Source organism: Nilaparvata lugens, chromosome 9, assembly GCF_014356525.2.
Source record: "Nilaparvata lugens isolate BPH chromosome 9, ASM1435652v1, whole genome shotgun sequence".
NCBI classification, from domain to species: Eukaryota; Metazoa; Arthropoda; class Insecta; order Hemiptera; family Delphacidae; genus Nilaparvata; species Nilaparvata lugens.
Genome location: NC_052512.1, coordinates 20,020,025 through 20,038,374, shown reverse-complemented (window position 1 = coordinate 20,038,374; position 18,350 = coordinate 20,020,025). Strand labels below are relative to the sequence as shown.

The 18,350-nt window shown below is 35.1% G+C and overlaps 1 protein-coding gene across 5 annotated transcripts in view; it reads left to right on the top strand.

Moving 5' to 3' along the window:
• The first annotated feature begins 816 nt into the window (after positions 1–816).
• Positions 817–18,350, top strand: part of LOC111053311 (steroid receptor seven-up, isoforms B/C) — a 181,952-nt gene continuing 164,418 nt past the window's right edge. For 2 of the 5 annotated variants that reach the window (XM_039435606.1, XM_039435610.1), the window contains exons 1-2: positions 817–1,273; positions 3,705–4,718. In XM_039435606.1, the coding sequence (XP_039291540.1) occupies positions 4,484–4,718 (235 nt within the window). In that variant the 5' untranslated portion in view covers positions 817–1,273; positions 3,705–4,483. Of the gene's footprint in view, positions 1,274–1,378; positions 1,915–3,426; positions 4,719–18,350 lie in introns of those variants that run through there. The other 3 variants (XM_039435608.1, XM_039435609.1, XM_039435607.1) reach the window with 3 other exon arrangements.

Sequence of the window (18,350 nt, the reverse complement as noted above, 5' to 3'; positions counted from 1 at the left end):
ACCGTTAATTTAATATAAAATCATTATTTATTACGACGCCCCATGATTCTGAGAGAAGTGATATTCAAAAGAAAAACAAATTTTCGCGATGTTTCCAATTTTATCATAAAAGTTAAATTTCCTTTTAATCCTTCAAACCTTGATCTTTTCTAGCACTACTAGGATATCGTGGATGATATTCTACATCCAATTCTGACGTTGAATTGGAAATTTGAGAAGTTGCAATTTTACACGAATTGGCTACCATGTAATTTCTTCGGATGGAGGGCTTAGTCTCAACTTATTCTACACTAACTAGTTTCACTAGTCTCTGCAAGCACTGACTCAACTGATTCTAATCGACAAATTGGCAACATCGCTTCCACCTATGACTCTATCCATCACTGTAATTGGCTGATCTCCCTTTGTTTCTCTGCGCCGCAAATTCCTCCAAGTCTGAAGTACGAAGTATTAATAGTCATAGTGGTTATCTTACAATGCTTGATCATCTCTCAGATATAATGAGGATCTGGTTGAGCTTGGCTCAAGTTCGTTCTTATCGTTTCTAAATACTGCCCCACAGTCTCACACTTCCAAATCCAATTATTTATACCAAATCAACCATTGGAGTTGGAAGACTTTTCCCAGCTATCACTGCCTGATAACAGAGTTGGAAATTTGGCAGCGTTTTATTTTGTGCGCAGCTCGCGCCCGATTATAAATGGGTGTCGTATGTTAAAAGGTCGGCGCGGCCAATGGGAGTGAAGAGGCCACCCGTTGCCATGACAACCGAGGTCGGGTGGTGGGGGTCAGGTCTCGCGAGGTCAGAGGAGAAGGGCAGAGCTCAGTTACTCCCGGCGACTCACCGCGTCAGGTCAACTTTGAGGTTAGGGTGTCGTTCGCGCGCTCTCCCACGCACACACACACTGTATCGCACTGTATTTGTAAGCGTGCCAACTGCAAATCGATAAGGACTTCTCTTTCCCCCCGTGCTCCCCTTCTACATCATCATCGGAAACTCTCCCTTCCCCCCCCCCCTTCGTGAAGAAGAAATAGTTACAAATTCTGGTGAATCTTCTACGAGTATTAATAATTATAATCATTATTGATAAGGAAAACCGACAACTATTTGAAAAAATTTGTTTTTTGTTTTCTTGCATCATCTTCGAAATTTACATGGATTCATCGTAAGAAGTGATAAAATTCCTGATGAACTCTGGTGATAGTTCAAAAAGTGTTGTTAATAGTTCTTTGATAAGGAAAATCATCAGCGATTGTTGACAAAATTCTCTTAGTGAGTATTCTCAACCCCCTTTCACTTTTCTACGGATAAAGGAAGTCCCAGTATCATGAATCCAATTTGGATCTCTTACTTGAGAGAATTTATTGGTAAAAAATCCCTTAAATCTAGAACAAGATAAAACAGAAACAAAAAGTGATAATTTTCTCCTTTTGAGCTCAACAGCTATCAAGCTTAGCTATTTATCTATGAGGAATTTCTCATTAGCAAATTATATTTCTGGTGAATAAGCTGTGTTTCTCATTAATCATGATAATTATGTTGTCGACCAAGAATTATTTATAATTGGGTTTATAAGAAAGCTGGTTCTTGGAAAGCGATAAGTTTTATCTGTTGACTAGGATTTTAGGGGGAATTCCGTGGAAGGAGAAGTTTGGTGACTTCTCTTCAAGTGCGTGTTCATAGGAGAGATGTCAATGGTTTGGGAACATAACTCCCGTGTGGAGGAAATTGTATGGATTGAAGTAGAAAAGTCTCTAATGTATCTATCTCTAGGATGTTCAGGTTACAGAAAAAAGTGGGTTTCAACATTTTTGGGAAGTTGATTGGATGTTCAAGAAACAGTGGAAACGATTCGCTTACTTGCAAGAGAAATTCCTCCATTCCACAAACAAAGTTGAGGAAAATCGCTGAAAGTATTTTATGATATCACTATATTTGACAAAATTTGGTTCAATCTTCTTACTTTAGCATCAAAATCACACTTTAAAAGTTGATAAACATAATTGATGCGCAGTTCTCGTATGTTCTTTGCGTCTAGTTTTGAAAAGTATATATAAAAGTTTTGAACACCTGTCTGAGAAAAATTCAAGAGATCCTTGTAGTTGACTAACTTATAGTTTTCTACCAGATCAAAAAGAATTCCAGAGAATTGAAAAAGTTAATAATTTTTCATAGTTGTAAATATTGATGGATAATTTTATGAACAATTGGATTGTAGTAATCTCTTTTTCGTCACTATACGTACTAATATTATAGTTGTTATTGTGATGGAAATCGGTTGAAAGATCAGTTGGTTAAAGGTCATTCAGTTGTTGCTAGTTTAATAAGGGTTACAGGTCAGTCGGATGATTGAGGTGTGAAAAGATCGAAAGGTTGATATCGTAGTTTGATTTTATGTGTAAGTTACAGATTAGGTAGTCAGGAATTCTCAAATCATAGCCATACCAGTTATTGATTGAAATATTTAACACATTGAATGATTTTCTGGAATAAACCAAAGAATTGAATTGGGAATTGGGATATCATTGTATTTTCCGGAAGAGCTTGAATTCTTGAGAACGTTTATTGTCTTGGATATATGGTCGTATAAAATTGATCGTTCCAAAACATTAATCGGAAATTCAAGTGCTCGAATAAAACAAGATACCGGAAGAGAATTAACTACATAGTTGGAGGATCATTATAGTACGTCATAATGTAACATAATTAATGAAGGGAGGCAATCGAAGCTGAAGCTTCACTTGTTGATCGAATTGCATAGACTGATTGAGAATACGCGGTAATACGAGACTGGATTTACAATTTGTAAGATAAGATTTTTAATTATTGTTAAACGAAAATCCCAATTAAATGATGTGAATAACCCCGGAAACTACTGCCCACTTAAGATAAAATTTTTATCTATAATGCAAGAGATACCAAAGTTACGTTTTCCTTATGTTCATGATTGGGTACGTGCCTCAGGAACAAAAAAATTGTAGACCTTTTTAGATTATACATAAATAAAACGAAGAATTGTTGCAGAATTACTTCTTTGTGAGTTTTGGATACAGAAATCTGTGAGAGACTAGCGTCTGGTTTTTTGGAACTGGATCTAAATCCTCAAACTTCCATTCACGTGGGATGAATACGAATCCCTAGAATATTGATCCAAAAACGATTTGATAGTTTTCCAATACTAGAAATAATTGAATACCATTTCTTTATTTTAAAAATGAGAGGAAATTTTCAGATTCACAGTCTGAAAAGATAGCTCTGGAAGCACTTGTTTTTATAAAAATACTTATTGAGTCAAGTTATCGGTCAATTCATTATGTTGAGATTAATACTTTTGGAATCTCCGATATTGAATATATTTTAACTTGGAAAAACTCCCATGTATCGATCCAGAGCTTGCTTAGTTCTCTAAAATCCGTTTTGATCTTGATCTAATTGACTGTAATATTCTAGTAGAAATTGACTAGAGTCTCATTTAGGAGAATCATAATCGTGCAATTTGGGATATTCGTGACTAACTAAATTTCTCATAGATATTTCCACAGAAATTTCGATATTATCAAACACTAGCATGGCTACAATAAATCTCGTTTAATGGAAATATAGCATAATGCAGGATTCGAGCTCTTCTGGAAACTTTATTATACAATCACAAATGTTTTATTAATTTGTTATCAGTGTCTCTAATATATTCTATTTTTTATAGATTTGATATGAGAAGCTCATAAACTAATACAATTCGTGACAAAATTCAACAGTCAAATTCACAATTTGTTTACTACCTACGATTTTGTGTTCACAATGTTTCTTGAAAACAGAACTCAGAGATTCAATGCAACTAAATTTGGGAGCTCACTGTATAATTTGTGAATTAGAACTCGTGAATCACGACATATTATCAGGAACCGGATAGTTTGATAATTATTAATTAGTGTAAGCCGAGTGAACCATTGATACGAGTATTGAAAATAATCGAAAGATTGTTAACGAAATTTGGAAATCCACGTGATATTTTAAAAACAATTCACGGATTGAACATCAATGTGTGTAAGCAGAACTACAGGGGACAAGTATTTTCGAAAACTACAGTGATTTAACCTGCTTCAGTGAGTTTGAGAGCAACATTCAGATATTTACTACGATAGTGAAATAGTTAGACTTTGAAAATCTAGTTAAAGTTTTCAAACTGTTCTTGACTTTCAATACTGAGAATCAATCAATTTTCTCAAACTACCCTCGTTTCTGCGTAGTCTAATTTGATAAACTAAGATTGTTTTCGGTGAAAAGTGACGACTATGACTTGTCGGAGGAAAGCGACATCCTAGTGTTGGGTGGTGCAATCTGTGAGGTAGCCAGTGTTTTTTCGAAATTTTCGAGCGGCCCTCGAGCGAGGGCCCCCAAAACAGGACCATTATTTTACCACACGGGGTCTGTCGGTACCCCCCGTCAGGGGGTGACCTGGATTTGGGGGGCTTTCCACGCAGCATGGCTCTAGTGGCGACCCCATGGCGCGATCCGCAACCGGCACTCGGCCTGCCCATGGTTCCCCCGGTCGACGACCCCAACTCTGTGGGCGGATTGAGGGATCTTGCCACCCCTGGCACCAACAGTTCGCAATCTGGGGGATCGTCCCAGTCCAACGACAAAAATCAGAATATTGAGTGCGTGGTTTGCGGGGACAAGTCCAGTGGCAAACACTACGGCCAGTTTACATGCGAAGGTGAGTCATAATTTATCTCTATTTAAAAATTTGACGCTGGAAAAACAACTGGAATCATTCTACTACTGTCCAAGGGCAACATTACACCTACACATTATAATATGCATAATTATTATTATATATGTATAATAATATAACCAACTTTTCTCGATATTTGATCCTACTTATAGGCCCGTATGCAGATACTAGTTTCAAACGGAGAAATGTCAGCTGTTCGTTTAAACCCCGTATGAAATACATTATGATAAATGCAACCATATATATAAGAAAACGTGATTTAGCGTTAAATATGGATAATGACCCTAAGTCGTTGATCAAACTCTAGTCGAACTTTGTCTATTTAGTGAAAATAGTTTACCATTTCCGCGGTTATGATTCTGATTTTAGTTCAGGTCTGTAGGCTATGTATTTGAAGTTATAAATCTATCTATAGATTTGCACAATCATTGTTTGTCAAACAAAAAATTACTGTTTTCCCAAACATTTTCAGTGTTTGCTGTAAAACATAAAACGTGATCTGCCCACGCGTCCACACGCGTCCTGTCAACCACGGACAAACATTGTTTGACAAACATAATGAAATTTGACCAAACTGTTTCAACAAACATGTTTGACGAACATAATTCGTTCAGTGTGGACAAAGCTTTATCCCTGATATTGAATCATCTTCTAATCGGAAAATGTGACACCTAAATATATCATAACAAATTCGAATTTTCAGGTTATTCATCTTGTTGTTGAGTCATCATAAAAATGTTCATTTCTTATCAATATTCCTTACTCTATCAACGTATAAGACCAGGTCTAGTTTGGGCATTATAATCTGAAATAAAGAATTATTGTAGCAATGGAAAACCATTGACGAATCAATACAGGTTGAGAACTCCTTTCAATATTAATCAGCTTTTGTAAGTGTATCTCCTCTCCAACGACTCTTTATCAAAGGTATGATGAATCTTTTTTGGAACGTTATCTTGAAACAATATATTATTATAATGTATTTGTATACTGTTTCCATCGAATAATTGAATAAATGACTTCAATTTATTAATTAATATTACCTATCCTGGAAGGTCCTTGAGTATGATGGATATGAGAATATAATGATATGAACTTTATGAAGAATATTCATTCTCTGTATGATATATTTACTACTGGAAGGTAACCCGTGCTCCGCAAGGGTCTAATTGGAAACTTGACAAACTGAAGCTCCATTTACACCAAAGTTATTAACAATATGTTAATAACTCAATCCTTATATATATTCTATTAGATTGAACATAACGTATCATACACATGAAGAACATATGTAAGGATTAAGTCATTAACAATAACTACATTGTTAATAACTACCTTAGTAGTAAATAACAATTAACAACCGTTAATAAATTAATCCTCTTAGATTCTATTAGATTGAACGGAACTTGACAAACACATATGTTCATCATGTGTATGATAAGTTATGTTCAATCTAATAGAATCTATAAGGACGGAGAAATGAACATTTTAATAACTTTAGTGTAAACGCAGCTTGATCAGTCAGTCCAGTACTTCAGACGTGATGATGCGACATTCGTTGAATTTCCTATCCCGTAAGCCAATTCTTTCCTTTATTTTATCATAGATAAGTCGAAAAAGGATACGTTCTCAATATCATAATTTTATAATATTGATTGGCCGAGCGAAGTGAGGTCTAAGATTCAAGTCGACGGTTTGGCATTTCTCTTAATGTTTAAATGCTTGAATGTTTGAATAAAAAATAATAATAATATTATTATTATTATTATTATTATGTTTATATGTTGCGCATTTACAGCGAAACGCGGAAATAGATTTTCATGAAATTTGACAGGTATGTTCCTTTTTTTAATTGTGCGTCGACGTATATACAAGGTTTTTGGAAATGTTGCATTTACAGGATACCGGTAATATAAAAGGAAAAAGGAGCCTCCTTCATACGCCAATATTGAAGTAAAAATCAAACTATAGAATATTGTTAATCATAAATCAGCTGACAAGTGATTACACAGATGTGTGGAGAGGCCAGTCTATTGCTATATTTCCATAAGATCTATTTCAATCAGGTACATGTGGATGAGAATACTGCGTGAGGTCTACTGTTCACAGAACTACTAGCGTATGCTATAGATAGAATCAATAATCACGAGAGGAGAAAATCATAAATATGAAAGTAATTTATATCTAAATTCTTGATTCCAACCGATGATTTCAAAAGAACAGTTGATAGAATATTAAGTTATGCCACATGAAATTCCATGTCCCATAAATGAAATTTGAACATTAATCTGGAAAATCTAGAAGGAAATTTGAAATTCGGGATTCAAGGTGCACGAGATTGATATTTTAGAATTCATGTACGAAATTTGGAAATCTAAATCATTCCCGTTTTTCCGGTATGTAATCCACAAGTTTCGATGCGAACAAACACAACCCTAGTCTCTCTTATTATATAGATGGTATTAACAATCAATTGTAATAATTATACTTATGTCCCATGAATGAGATTTGAACATTAATTCTGAAAAATCTAGAAGGAAAATTGAAATTCGGGTATCGAGGTGCACCAGATTGATATTTTTAGATTTCATGTACAAAATTTGGAAATCTAAATCATTCCCGTTTCTCCGGGATTGCATACACAACCCTACTCTCTCTTATCATATAGATAACGTTTGTACTGCATCATTAAAGAGGAGATAATAATATAAAGTATAACATGATTAAATGTGGGGAATATGTGAGGGTGACAAACGCTTTAAAACTCGTGGTTGTGTTTATGTTGGCTCAGCTTCCAAGTTGACCTGCCGGAGACCTATTAACCTAGAGAGATGCTATGTGACTCCTTCTTCCTGACCTAAGACCTCGCTTCGTGGTAGCCTCAAGCTCTCCAAGACCTACTCCTCCACTGCCCGCCGCTATCTATATCTATTTACACTTCTTCACAATCTGTATTTCTAACTGAAATCCCTTTACTAACTTGCTTCTCTATATGTATCTATATAATAAAAAATTCACTCTGTTTTATAAATAATATCGGGGCACCGAGTTTCGCTCGTTATTTATTTATTGACTTGATAAACCGAACACAATTCTTCAAAATGATTGGGGAAGTACCAACAGGCACAGCCCAAAACTGTTTCTTTCCCTAATTTCGATTTATACACTATAAAATAGTCCAGAAAGTAGGTTATGTTCCATACACTTGAATTCAGGTTCAATTTTCTGTTCAAACATTTGAAAACAAAACATTTATAATTTAGATAAACCAAATTGAATAACAAAATAACACTCACTAATCACTTGAAATTGTCAAATAATGATCGACTTTGAAAATTATGATATACTGTACTTTAGGAGGATTTTCATGTCATGTCAACAAATCAGATTATGTTGATCAAATCGATTAAATTGTCTAGCTAGATAAAATTTCTCACTGATTGATTATGATTACACAGCTGGAAATGAATCTGTCTCTCCCACACAGGCACACGTATCTTCTGTTATCGAGAGACGACGGAATTATCATCTGTTTTCCAAGGATGAATTATCCTTTTAATGTCGTTCAGCGAGTTTTCCAAAGAATGAGACCTAGTGCAATCGAATCTTTATATCATGAACCTACTATGTTCCAAATTTCGTGAAAAACGTTAGAGCCGTCTTCGAGATCCGTAAAACATAAATAACCATATATATAAATACAGATATTGCTCGCTTGATGTAATAGGATAATATAATTGATTTATTATTGTATCTATAATATTCATACTAGTAGTTCTGTGAACAGTAGACCTCGCGCAATTAAAAACTACAACCTCCTATAATACTGTCCATCAGAGTGAATTTATGTCCTGCGCTGACGTGTTGGCGAGATATCGGTGTATAAATAACTATAATGACTGTTTGGGTTGTTGTATCGACAATGTTTTTTTTGTAAACAAAACTATTCTTCTATCATCAAAAGGTTACCGAGTTAAAAGCAGAGAAAATTCGGGAGAAATTAATATGCTAAATCAATTATTATTGAATGGCACCATTCCTTGCAATAAATAGTCCACACGACAGCTGATTTTTACCTAGTTACATTGAGATATTAATTACATGCGTCATTGCATGCAATTAATAATCCACTCGACACCTGATTTAGGATGAATAATTCTATAGACTGATTTTTACGGCAATGAGACGTTCGAATGAGGCTCCTTTTCCTTTTGTATCATCCTTAAAATGCAAAATTTCCAAAAACCGTATGTATACGTCGACGCGAAATTCAAAAGTGAGATACCTATCAAATTTCATGAAAATCTATTGCTGCGTTTCGCTGTAAATGCAGAACAAAAATACAAACATATAAACATAAAGAGAAATGCAAAACCGTCGACTTGAATCTTACTTGAATCTCACTTCGCTCGGTCAATAATATCATATTCTTACCCAGCGATCTCGACAATGATCGTTAAAAAGTGCATGATCTTGAAAGTAGTTTAAATAGATTGGAGGAGATTTATCAAATTTAATCAGGAAAGTGAAGTTTCATAATCCTGAATGATCGTTTTCAATTAGAAAAAATCAAAAGTAATAATATAGCATGATGTGTTAAGACCGTACGGCATATATTATAATGGAACACGCGTTCAACACAAGCCTAGAGGCAAATAATCATGATGATGATTATGATGATGATGCGATGAATTGAGGGTGTTTTACCAAGCGAAACAAGAATAGGTGTCATCATGTCTATGGTAGGAGAGAAAGAGATAGGATGAATAAGAAGGAGGGTTTGATGGAAGGAAGTTGAACCAGTTTTTTCTCTTATCTTCGTTCGTCCGGGAATTGATTAACATAAAGAACTAACTAAATCACGGTGGGCTGTTGGCCGTAATATCTATATATGGCTTCAATTTTATATGCCTTCGTTTTGTAAGTGTTTGTATGGTGGGCACACTTCATGTGAGTTTTTTTCTGATGCGTAACAGAGCATATAACTGAACCAGTTTTCGAGTCTACAACGATCCCCGTTACTTTTTTACTATAAGTGTTGATCTTGTAACACGCGTCAACTCGTTTTGTGATTGAAACATTATACCTCATTCATTATCATTTACTTCTACCATCTTCAGTCTCATCAATTCTCTTTCTCTTCTACTACACCTCCTCTACTTGAAGAAGAAGAAGAAGAAGAAGAAGAAGAAGAAGAAGAAGAAGAAGAAGAAGAAGAACAAGAAGAAGAAGAAGAAGAGAAGAAGAGAAGAAGAAGAAGAAGAAGAAGAAGAAGAAGAAGAAGAAGCGAGAAGAAGAAGAAGAAGAAGCGAGAAGAAGAAGAAGAAGAAGAAGAAGAAGAAGAAGAAGAAGAAGAAGCTAGGAGAAGAGGAAGAAGAAGAAGAACATCATCAAACTCCTCCGCCTCCTTCTCTTCTTCCTTCTCATCCTTTTCCTGTTGAATGAATGCCTCAAAGACTGCAAAAACAATTTAAATAGCTGATGAATTATTTTAACATTGTCATACTTGATGACTCTCATCTTTAAAATATCAATTTGAGTTCGTAATGCTAACATCCACCTGATAGAAAACGTCTAGACAGGAGACACCCTTTTCATGTCTATTGGAACTAGAAGTTCGAGTGTTGGTCGAATCGCTAACACCTTTAATGGTTATTCCCTCTCTCTTGCACACTGAAAGTCATCGCCCGCTGGCTAGATGTGAGTGAGTGAGTGAGTTTTGGCAGAAGGCGTGTGCCTGTGTAAATCAGATCAATGGGCATTGGGGTTTGTTGAGAGGGTTTGTTGGAATCTTTCCAAGCACAACGTTGCCTGCCGGACAAACCATCTACACCACCCCCATCGGAAGCACTCCTCGCCCTTTCCAACGCCTTTGACACCTTCCACTCCCTCCCACGCGATGAAGGGAGGGTTGATGGGGTGAGTTATACCCTGACTGTGGTTCGGGTTATATTTACACTGAACAGTGAGCCGTCCAAGTGGCCTAATCGCGTTATGGGGCCGAGCAGCGGTGGCTCTAGTGGGGTTCCACCGGGTTCCGTTCTAGGGTCCGAGCGAATTTCAATAATTGACTTCGTTAAACGCGCGCTAGTGTCAGTTTCCATGTGAGTGCCGCCGGCCACCGCCACCTGAATATTATGAATATTCATTTCTGATAATAATTTATGATTGTGGCTGCTGCACGTCCTGTTGCACATTGCACCACCAATGTTATACATGTATATCGGCTATATACTGTATACTGTAGACAGCTATAGTGAGGTCCACGTTATAATGGCAGTGTTTGATTAGCAATGGTACCTCTATCCTTGTCTATCACTCAACAATTGATCCACCTGATTCACCATTAGTCTACTCCATTTCAATGATTTTATTTTATTTAATTATGTAATTATTACATCACTTTATTAATCATAAGATTATATGCTTTCTTTGTTCTGAATTGCGAAAGTATTGCTGAATTGCGGACGATTAGATGCATTGTTTTCAATTGAAGAGCGCATACCTATCCCCATCGTATAGGTATGCGCACTCCAATTGAAAACATTGCATCAAATCCAATCGTCTGATCCGTCCGATGCGTGCCGTCTTTAGAGAGAAAGAAAGAAAGAAATATTTATTGCCAAAATCATTAAACAAACTTTACAAATGTGAAAAATATAAAAATTTTCATATACAATACATTACAAAAACTTAAAATTAAAATATTTTCCATTTAAAAATCGATTATAATATTATCATTGGCGTTACCAGCAAAACTAAGTAGTTTGAGCGATGGCAACGAGTAATCAGTCGGCTATAATTAGTGGCTTTGAGATTCAGTCGAAAATAGAAAAAATATAATAAAGAAAAAAGAAAAATATGGAATGTATGAAAAACTAGAAAAAAAAAATAAATAAAATTTCAATCCGAAAAGAAGAAGTACTAAGAGTGAAATACTAAGAGAGCAGGAAAACTAGAATGAATTCATAATAATTTAAAAACTCAAAAGAAAAAGAGATGATTCATGTAATTATTAATCTACAATTCACTGTACATATGTAATCCATCTAGTAACATAATGTAATTCATTTGTAGCATATATGCAATTCCTTTTGTAAGCAAAGAGAGGATATTAGAAAAACAATACAATACAGTACACATGACACAAAAAAATCCGCTTTGGATGGATCCGCTTTGGATGGCGATCTGTGTGCGTCTACCTTTAGTGGGAATGATATTTTTAATATTCTTTCCGATGAATGGATATTGAAATGTCCAAAGCTCCGCCAATTTATGTAAATGCATTACAATATTATCTTCAATATCTTGTATAGATATTCTAAATTGCTTTTTTCGTATCATAAATACAGTTCATTAATTATTTTCTTAGTTTATGTTATGTAAATTCATCTAAAACTTTGCTGCATTGTAAGTTATTGTATAAGTGTATAAGCCAGTATATATTGTAATTTACTGAATAAAGTACTCAATTAAACAAATTAGATACGCTATCTCTTACTCGCTTTGCTTTGTTGCCAGATCGGATTTTAACAATGTAGAATATTGATAATTAATTCACAAAATAATTCATCTTGATTATGAATTCTTTGAAAAATATAATTTCTTGCTTGATAAAATATAATTGATTATTCCAAACGAGAATGAACAGTTAATATTACAGTTATAAACCTGTATCAGTAACTGTCAAGAAGGCACTGACAAGACAGTGATGATCGGCAACGTTGGTCTCCTATCTTTCTCCACTGCCATTATAACGTGGTCCACATGGCAGTGGAAAAAGATAGGAGACCAACGTTGCCGATTCTCTGTCTTGTCAATGCCTTCTATAGACGGTAGCTAATACAGATGTATCGATGTAATATTATCTGTTCATTCTCGTATAAAAGAATAAAATAATTTTGTTTTTCAATTATTTCATAATCAAGATGGAATATTAGTTAATCAATTGTTAATACTACATTGCTAAAAGACGATCTGGCAACAGAGCAAAGCGAGAAAGAGATAGTGCTATGCGCTTTGTTGAATTATTATTATTAGCGTATGGCTTTGAATTGTGGGGTGACCCAAGGGTAGTTCCACCTCGCCGTATATAGTCCAAAGTTCCCTAATGGGAAACCGGACACTATGGTTATAGTGAGCACAATACTTTAAATTCACACTTTTCACTTCGGAATAAAGTTCATTTTGATGTTAAAAAGTCCAAACATATACAAAACTGAAACAAAACACAAAACCACTAAGCCAAATTTAGAAAATATTAAAATTAGACGATAAATTTGGAGCCGAAAATTTATAGCATGTTACAATTTTGCCATGGCTTTGTTGAATGATAGACAAGGATAGCAATACCATTGCTAATTAAACACTGCCATTATAACGTGGACCTCACTATAGATGAAGTTTTTCGTCGAGAAAATTATCCAACGTTCAGCATCTTAGAGGGACAAAATTATCTTTTGAAATTTATTCCTCTCGAAAAAATGGAACACCCCGAAAATTATGTTCCACCGGAATAATGAGATTCAAATTAAAAAGAAACAGTATCAATCTTCTTTATTATGCAGAGCAACAACTAATAATGTCATTTCGGAGTTAATAACGTTTCATTGTTATTAATTTAGTCAGTCTCGGAGTCGCTGAATATAGATAGGGATTGATATTTATGTAAATCATTGCTGAGGTCGTTTGCTCGGGAGGAATGGGCGCTTGTCTCGTGATGAGGAGGAGGAGGAGGAGAAGATGAAGGTGATGGGGTAGAAGGAGGAGGTGGGGGAAGTTACTTCATGTAGTCGTTAAGATATGAAAATTAGCCTATTTTGGATGTCATTCTCGTGCCCCCTTTCTATTAACCAGGGTTCCCCAGCCAATATCATTCCTATGCATTCTCCAACAATCAAATGAGAAATGATCTTAGTCATATCAATTCATCATCTCCATTTTCCATTTTCTCATTCTTCTCCTCCTCCTCCTTCTTCTTCTTCTTCTTCTCTTCTTCTTCTTCTTCTTCTTCTTCTTCTTCTTCTTCTTCTTCGTCTTCTCTTTTTTCTTCTTGTTGTTGTTCTTCTTCTTCTCTTCCTCCTGCTCTTCATCCTCCTCCTCCTGTCTTCTTCTCCTCCACCTCCTTCTCTTTCTTCTTCTTCTTCTTCTTCTTCTTCTTCTTCTCTCACCACACTAACATACAATCTTCCTCTTCGTCATCCTTTCACACCTTTCCATCAATCAAATACGATTCATTTATCCAAGGTGAGGTGCATGTTATAATGGCAGTGTTTGATTAGCAATGGTATTGCTATCCTTGTCTATCATTCAACAAAGCTGATATCGTTATCTCTTTCTCGGTTTTCTCTGATGCCAGATCGTCGTTTCACAATGTAGAATATTGATGATTAACTAACAATATATTTCATCTCAATTATGAAAATTCATTTTAAAATTATTGAAAAATATAATTTCTCGCTTAATAAATTATAATTGATTATTTTAAACGAGGACGAACAGTTGATATTGCATGAACCTGTATCAGCTACCGTCTATAGAAGGCATTGACAAGACAGAGGTTCCGGCTACGTTTTTCTCCTATCTTTCTCCACTGCCATTATAAAATGGACCTCACTATATATATTGCCGTATTATCATCATCATCATCATCATCATCATCATCATCATCATCATCATCATCATCATAATCATCATCATAGCTACCTGAATCAATAGTTATTGATTGATTGATTCATTCATTCATTCATACAATAAGTACGGTAGGCTACATCATAAAAAATGATAGCGAGAGAAAAAATAAGATAACCTGTGCTATTTCTTTCCCAAATTTAAATAGGGTTACACATAGTCCGAAATTTTCAGTCCTTAAATATGTTCACAAATTAGATTTTCAAATTCAGATGCTTCAAAACCAAAAATAGAACATATTTTTCACATTATCATCACTTAAATAGAGATTTTTCACATAGTTGAACTATTATATTGTTGTCAAGTGAAACCATAATTGATTTATTATTCGAAAACGTACGTATGTATTTCACTCCTTAACAGAATTAATATCGTGCATATTTTATTTGCTTTTTCATCCCTAAATATTGTGATGTTATCAAATTGTGAATGTTTCCTGGAGAACAAAATTCCTGAGAAACTGGGGTAATTGAGAAAATTTGCCTAATTTTCAAAATAGCTTGTTTTCCACTGTATTGTATTGATAACATAAATATATATAAAAGAATTAAACGTCCGAATACGTAAGTAGAATATCAAAAACCGTTCACACATTCCAATGATTGAATAAATAGATGGAATATGATAGAATGCTTCAATTGAATACTTTCGAAATGATAGTTAACCCTACAGAGACACACTTACTTTATGCTAACACAGTAGACACACTGGGGTGTTGAACACCCCAATTTTATTTTGCATTTTTCTTTGAAAAATATGAAAAAACAAGTAGTGCTTTAGATAAGCAGTGCTTTACTTAGACCATACTTCATCATTTCTTAATCATTTTTGTTCCAAGTGCATACAGAAATCAAAAGTAAAGCACTGCTCATCAATATTTATACTAATTTTAGAAGTATGTTCCGCCTAAGTGTTGGAGCTCCTAATTCGGTTTGAAAGAATGGCTTGATAATTGCCAATGACAACTTCATCAAAAACTCACGTCTCTTCATTTGACTGTTTTGAATCTCAAGTTGTAGAGAATCATAGCATTTATTTCAATCTGATCCATCATCCCATACCACATTTGTAGTGACAATACAAGTAAATGTTTGTAATAAAAGTGTTTGATAAAAGTCCTACGTAAAAGACACTCTGGGGTGTTAGACACCCCAAACGAAGAACAAGATGAGCTGGTGACCTTGTAGAATGCTATTACTGACTGGAAGTGGTGGAGAGTAGTTGACAATACTACAAACCGAATTTAGACTGGGTATAAATTCCTATCTGTTTGATATTGTCAACTGCAGAACAGAAATAAATCCCTGGGGTGTGAAAGACCCCAGTGTGTCTCTATAGGGTTAAACAAGAAACGTGAATCGAAACTAACTGAAAATGGATACTTGTTATAACATATAATGTTCTTGCTAGGGTAACTAGTACATAAATGATTCTGTAGAGATATGACATACATGGAATTAATCATGTAAAATACTTCACCTTGTGAGTCTATCATATTAAAATTCTCTGAAACAACATGAAAACCTACAGCTATGAAACATTTAAGTCTTCAAGGAAAAATACCTGAGAAATTCTAGATAAATTTACTAACTAAATTCTACATTAATCAATGAAAGTTGTGCAAATTGGTGGAAGATCTTTCTAACCCGAGTTTCAGCAGATATGTGAGTTCAAAGGATGAGAGGGTGCGTGCGTGTGTACATGTTTGTCCATGTATGAGTGGAGCAGATAATTAGTGAACCTCAAATATAAACCCTTAGTAATCAAACGCCAAACGGAGCTTCGTTTGATTAAGCCCTGCCATCCAAGTCTTGATCAGATGTCACCTCACTTCCTCCTTGCTTTGAACTTTCTAAGGCTCATTTCCTCACCTCATTTCTCTTCAATATACTTTTTTTGTCCTTTCATCGGTTTAACTTTCAACGGTATCGCATGTTAATGCACTATCAATATTGTTATCATATTCTTCCAACTCTGTGATCCAAACTGACTGTCGATTCCTATGTGCTACTGATATGCTCTTGCAAGGCTTGAGTTCCATGAAGAGATTATTATCCCAGATTAATAATATAGAGGAAGAAATACTGTATATTGCTGAAATCCTTCAGGTGGGCAGTCCACTAGGATCTTTTTCGTCCGAACTAGCATCGGCCGAAAACTACCGAACGCAACCGAATGATCCCCCAACAAAGAGAGGAATAGATGCTCGTCCATTGCAACTGGTTCATACGGCCGTGCACGGCCGTCTCCGGCCGATCAATTGTTCGATCCAAATTGAATGGGATTTTCCGGCTCTATCCGGCTGAACTAACTAGTCGAGCGGAGACAACAAAGTGTTCCTAACCTAAAATTGTTTCACAGTCTTATTTGTTTTTTTTCTGAAGTTGATTTGTTTTATAAAGTTGTAGCTAATGACAATGAAAAGTTTATTAGTTTGGTTCAAGAGCATATTCCATTGTGGGATATGCGAGACAAAAGATATCATCGTCGTGCTTGTTTTATTTAGTGCAATCCTTGAACATAAAAATCTTCAAGATTTGGTTGATATTTAGGCTATGGATAGAGGTTGACCTAACAAGTGATGTTCAAAGGAATCGGTGAACAAAGATTGCATAATAATGAATAACTAATTTAGTGGATATTTGTTGAAGGTAAGATTATTCTAATGAATAACTAATTTAGGATGTTTGTATATTCAATTTTCAAAATCTCAATATAACCATTGTTTATGGAAAATGTTGGTGGCTATGATAGTAGTTAATTCAATAATTGGTGACTAGACTGACGTAAACGGTTGCAATGGACGACCATATTCGGCCGAATTAACGGCCGGCAGATTCGTCCGATCCAACGGTTGAATATGGATCCAGTGGACGGTTACCCTTATTTAACAATGGAATACACCAATGGACGGTGGCGCTATCTCTTTCCTTTCACTTTTTGACAGAACTTTCTGAACTAAAGTGGTAGATAAAGTATGGTACTTACGACGGGGCTGAAATAGTTATTTGTATATCTAGAGTGAAAAGTACTGTTTTTTCACCCTGAGGGAAAAGTTTGAAGCCCGTGGCGAAGCCGAGGGCAACAATTTTCCTGAGGGAGAAAAAACATTTTTCTCTCATGATACACAACATTTTTCCTCCACCTACATTTTTATAAAAACTTCAAATAGAATAATTTTTAGAAACGTACGTGACCAAGCAGTGTGTTACAACATAATCTAAAAAATTAACAGAAACAGCTGGCTTGTAATCACATAGTTCTCCGCCGACAGCGCTACCTGTCGGCAAAAGTTGTAACAACAATGGCCGCCACAACTATAGCTATGAGGAAGTTCCCATTCCAAATTTGGTTAGGTAATGAGGAATATTCGTTGGCTGCTATCTTGAATAGCATGGAATAAATAAAAATAATAAATTTTTTTAGTATAGTAATATGAAGTTTGTAATAATTTGAGCATACAAACATAAATTTATTTCATATATTGATCAAATATCTTGTTGAGGTATTGAATTTAGTTGGTTTAATGACTCTATATGCTCTATATGCTTCCTCATCTGAGCTTAGCCCTTCTAACCTAATATATTGTAAGTTTTTAAAATAGAGATGCTTCCCATGTTATTCAAATGGAGTCACTTTTCCTCACTAGGGAGTTTTCTGTTTTTTACTACCGAGAGCGAAAAAGTGACACTTTAGTATCATGTTTCAGGGAGTAAAGTAAGTACTTCAGTTATTTAGTTATTTATTTATTCATTTACATTACAATACAAAAGCCGGAGTTGACAGTAGGTGGAGGAGTGGTGCTAGTGGTATGCTAGTGGTGCTTCGCGTTTTTTCAGAAGAAAATCTTCTAAATCTAATCACTGTGTTTATAGTCGAGCTCCAAGTCATCATAAATGATAGAAGATATTGTTATTCTATTGA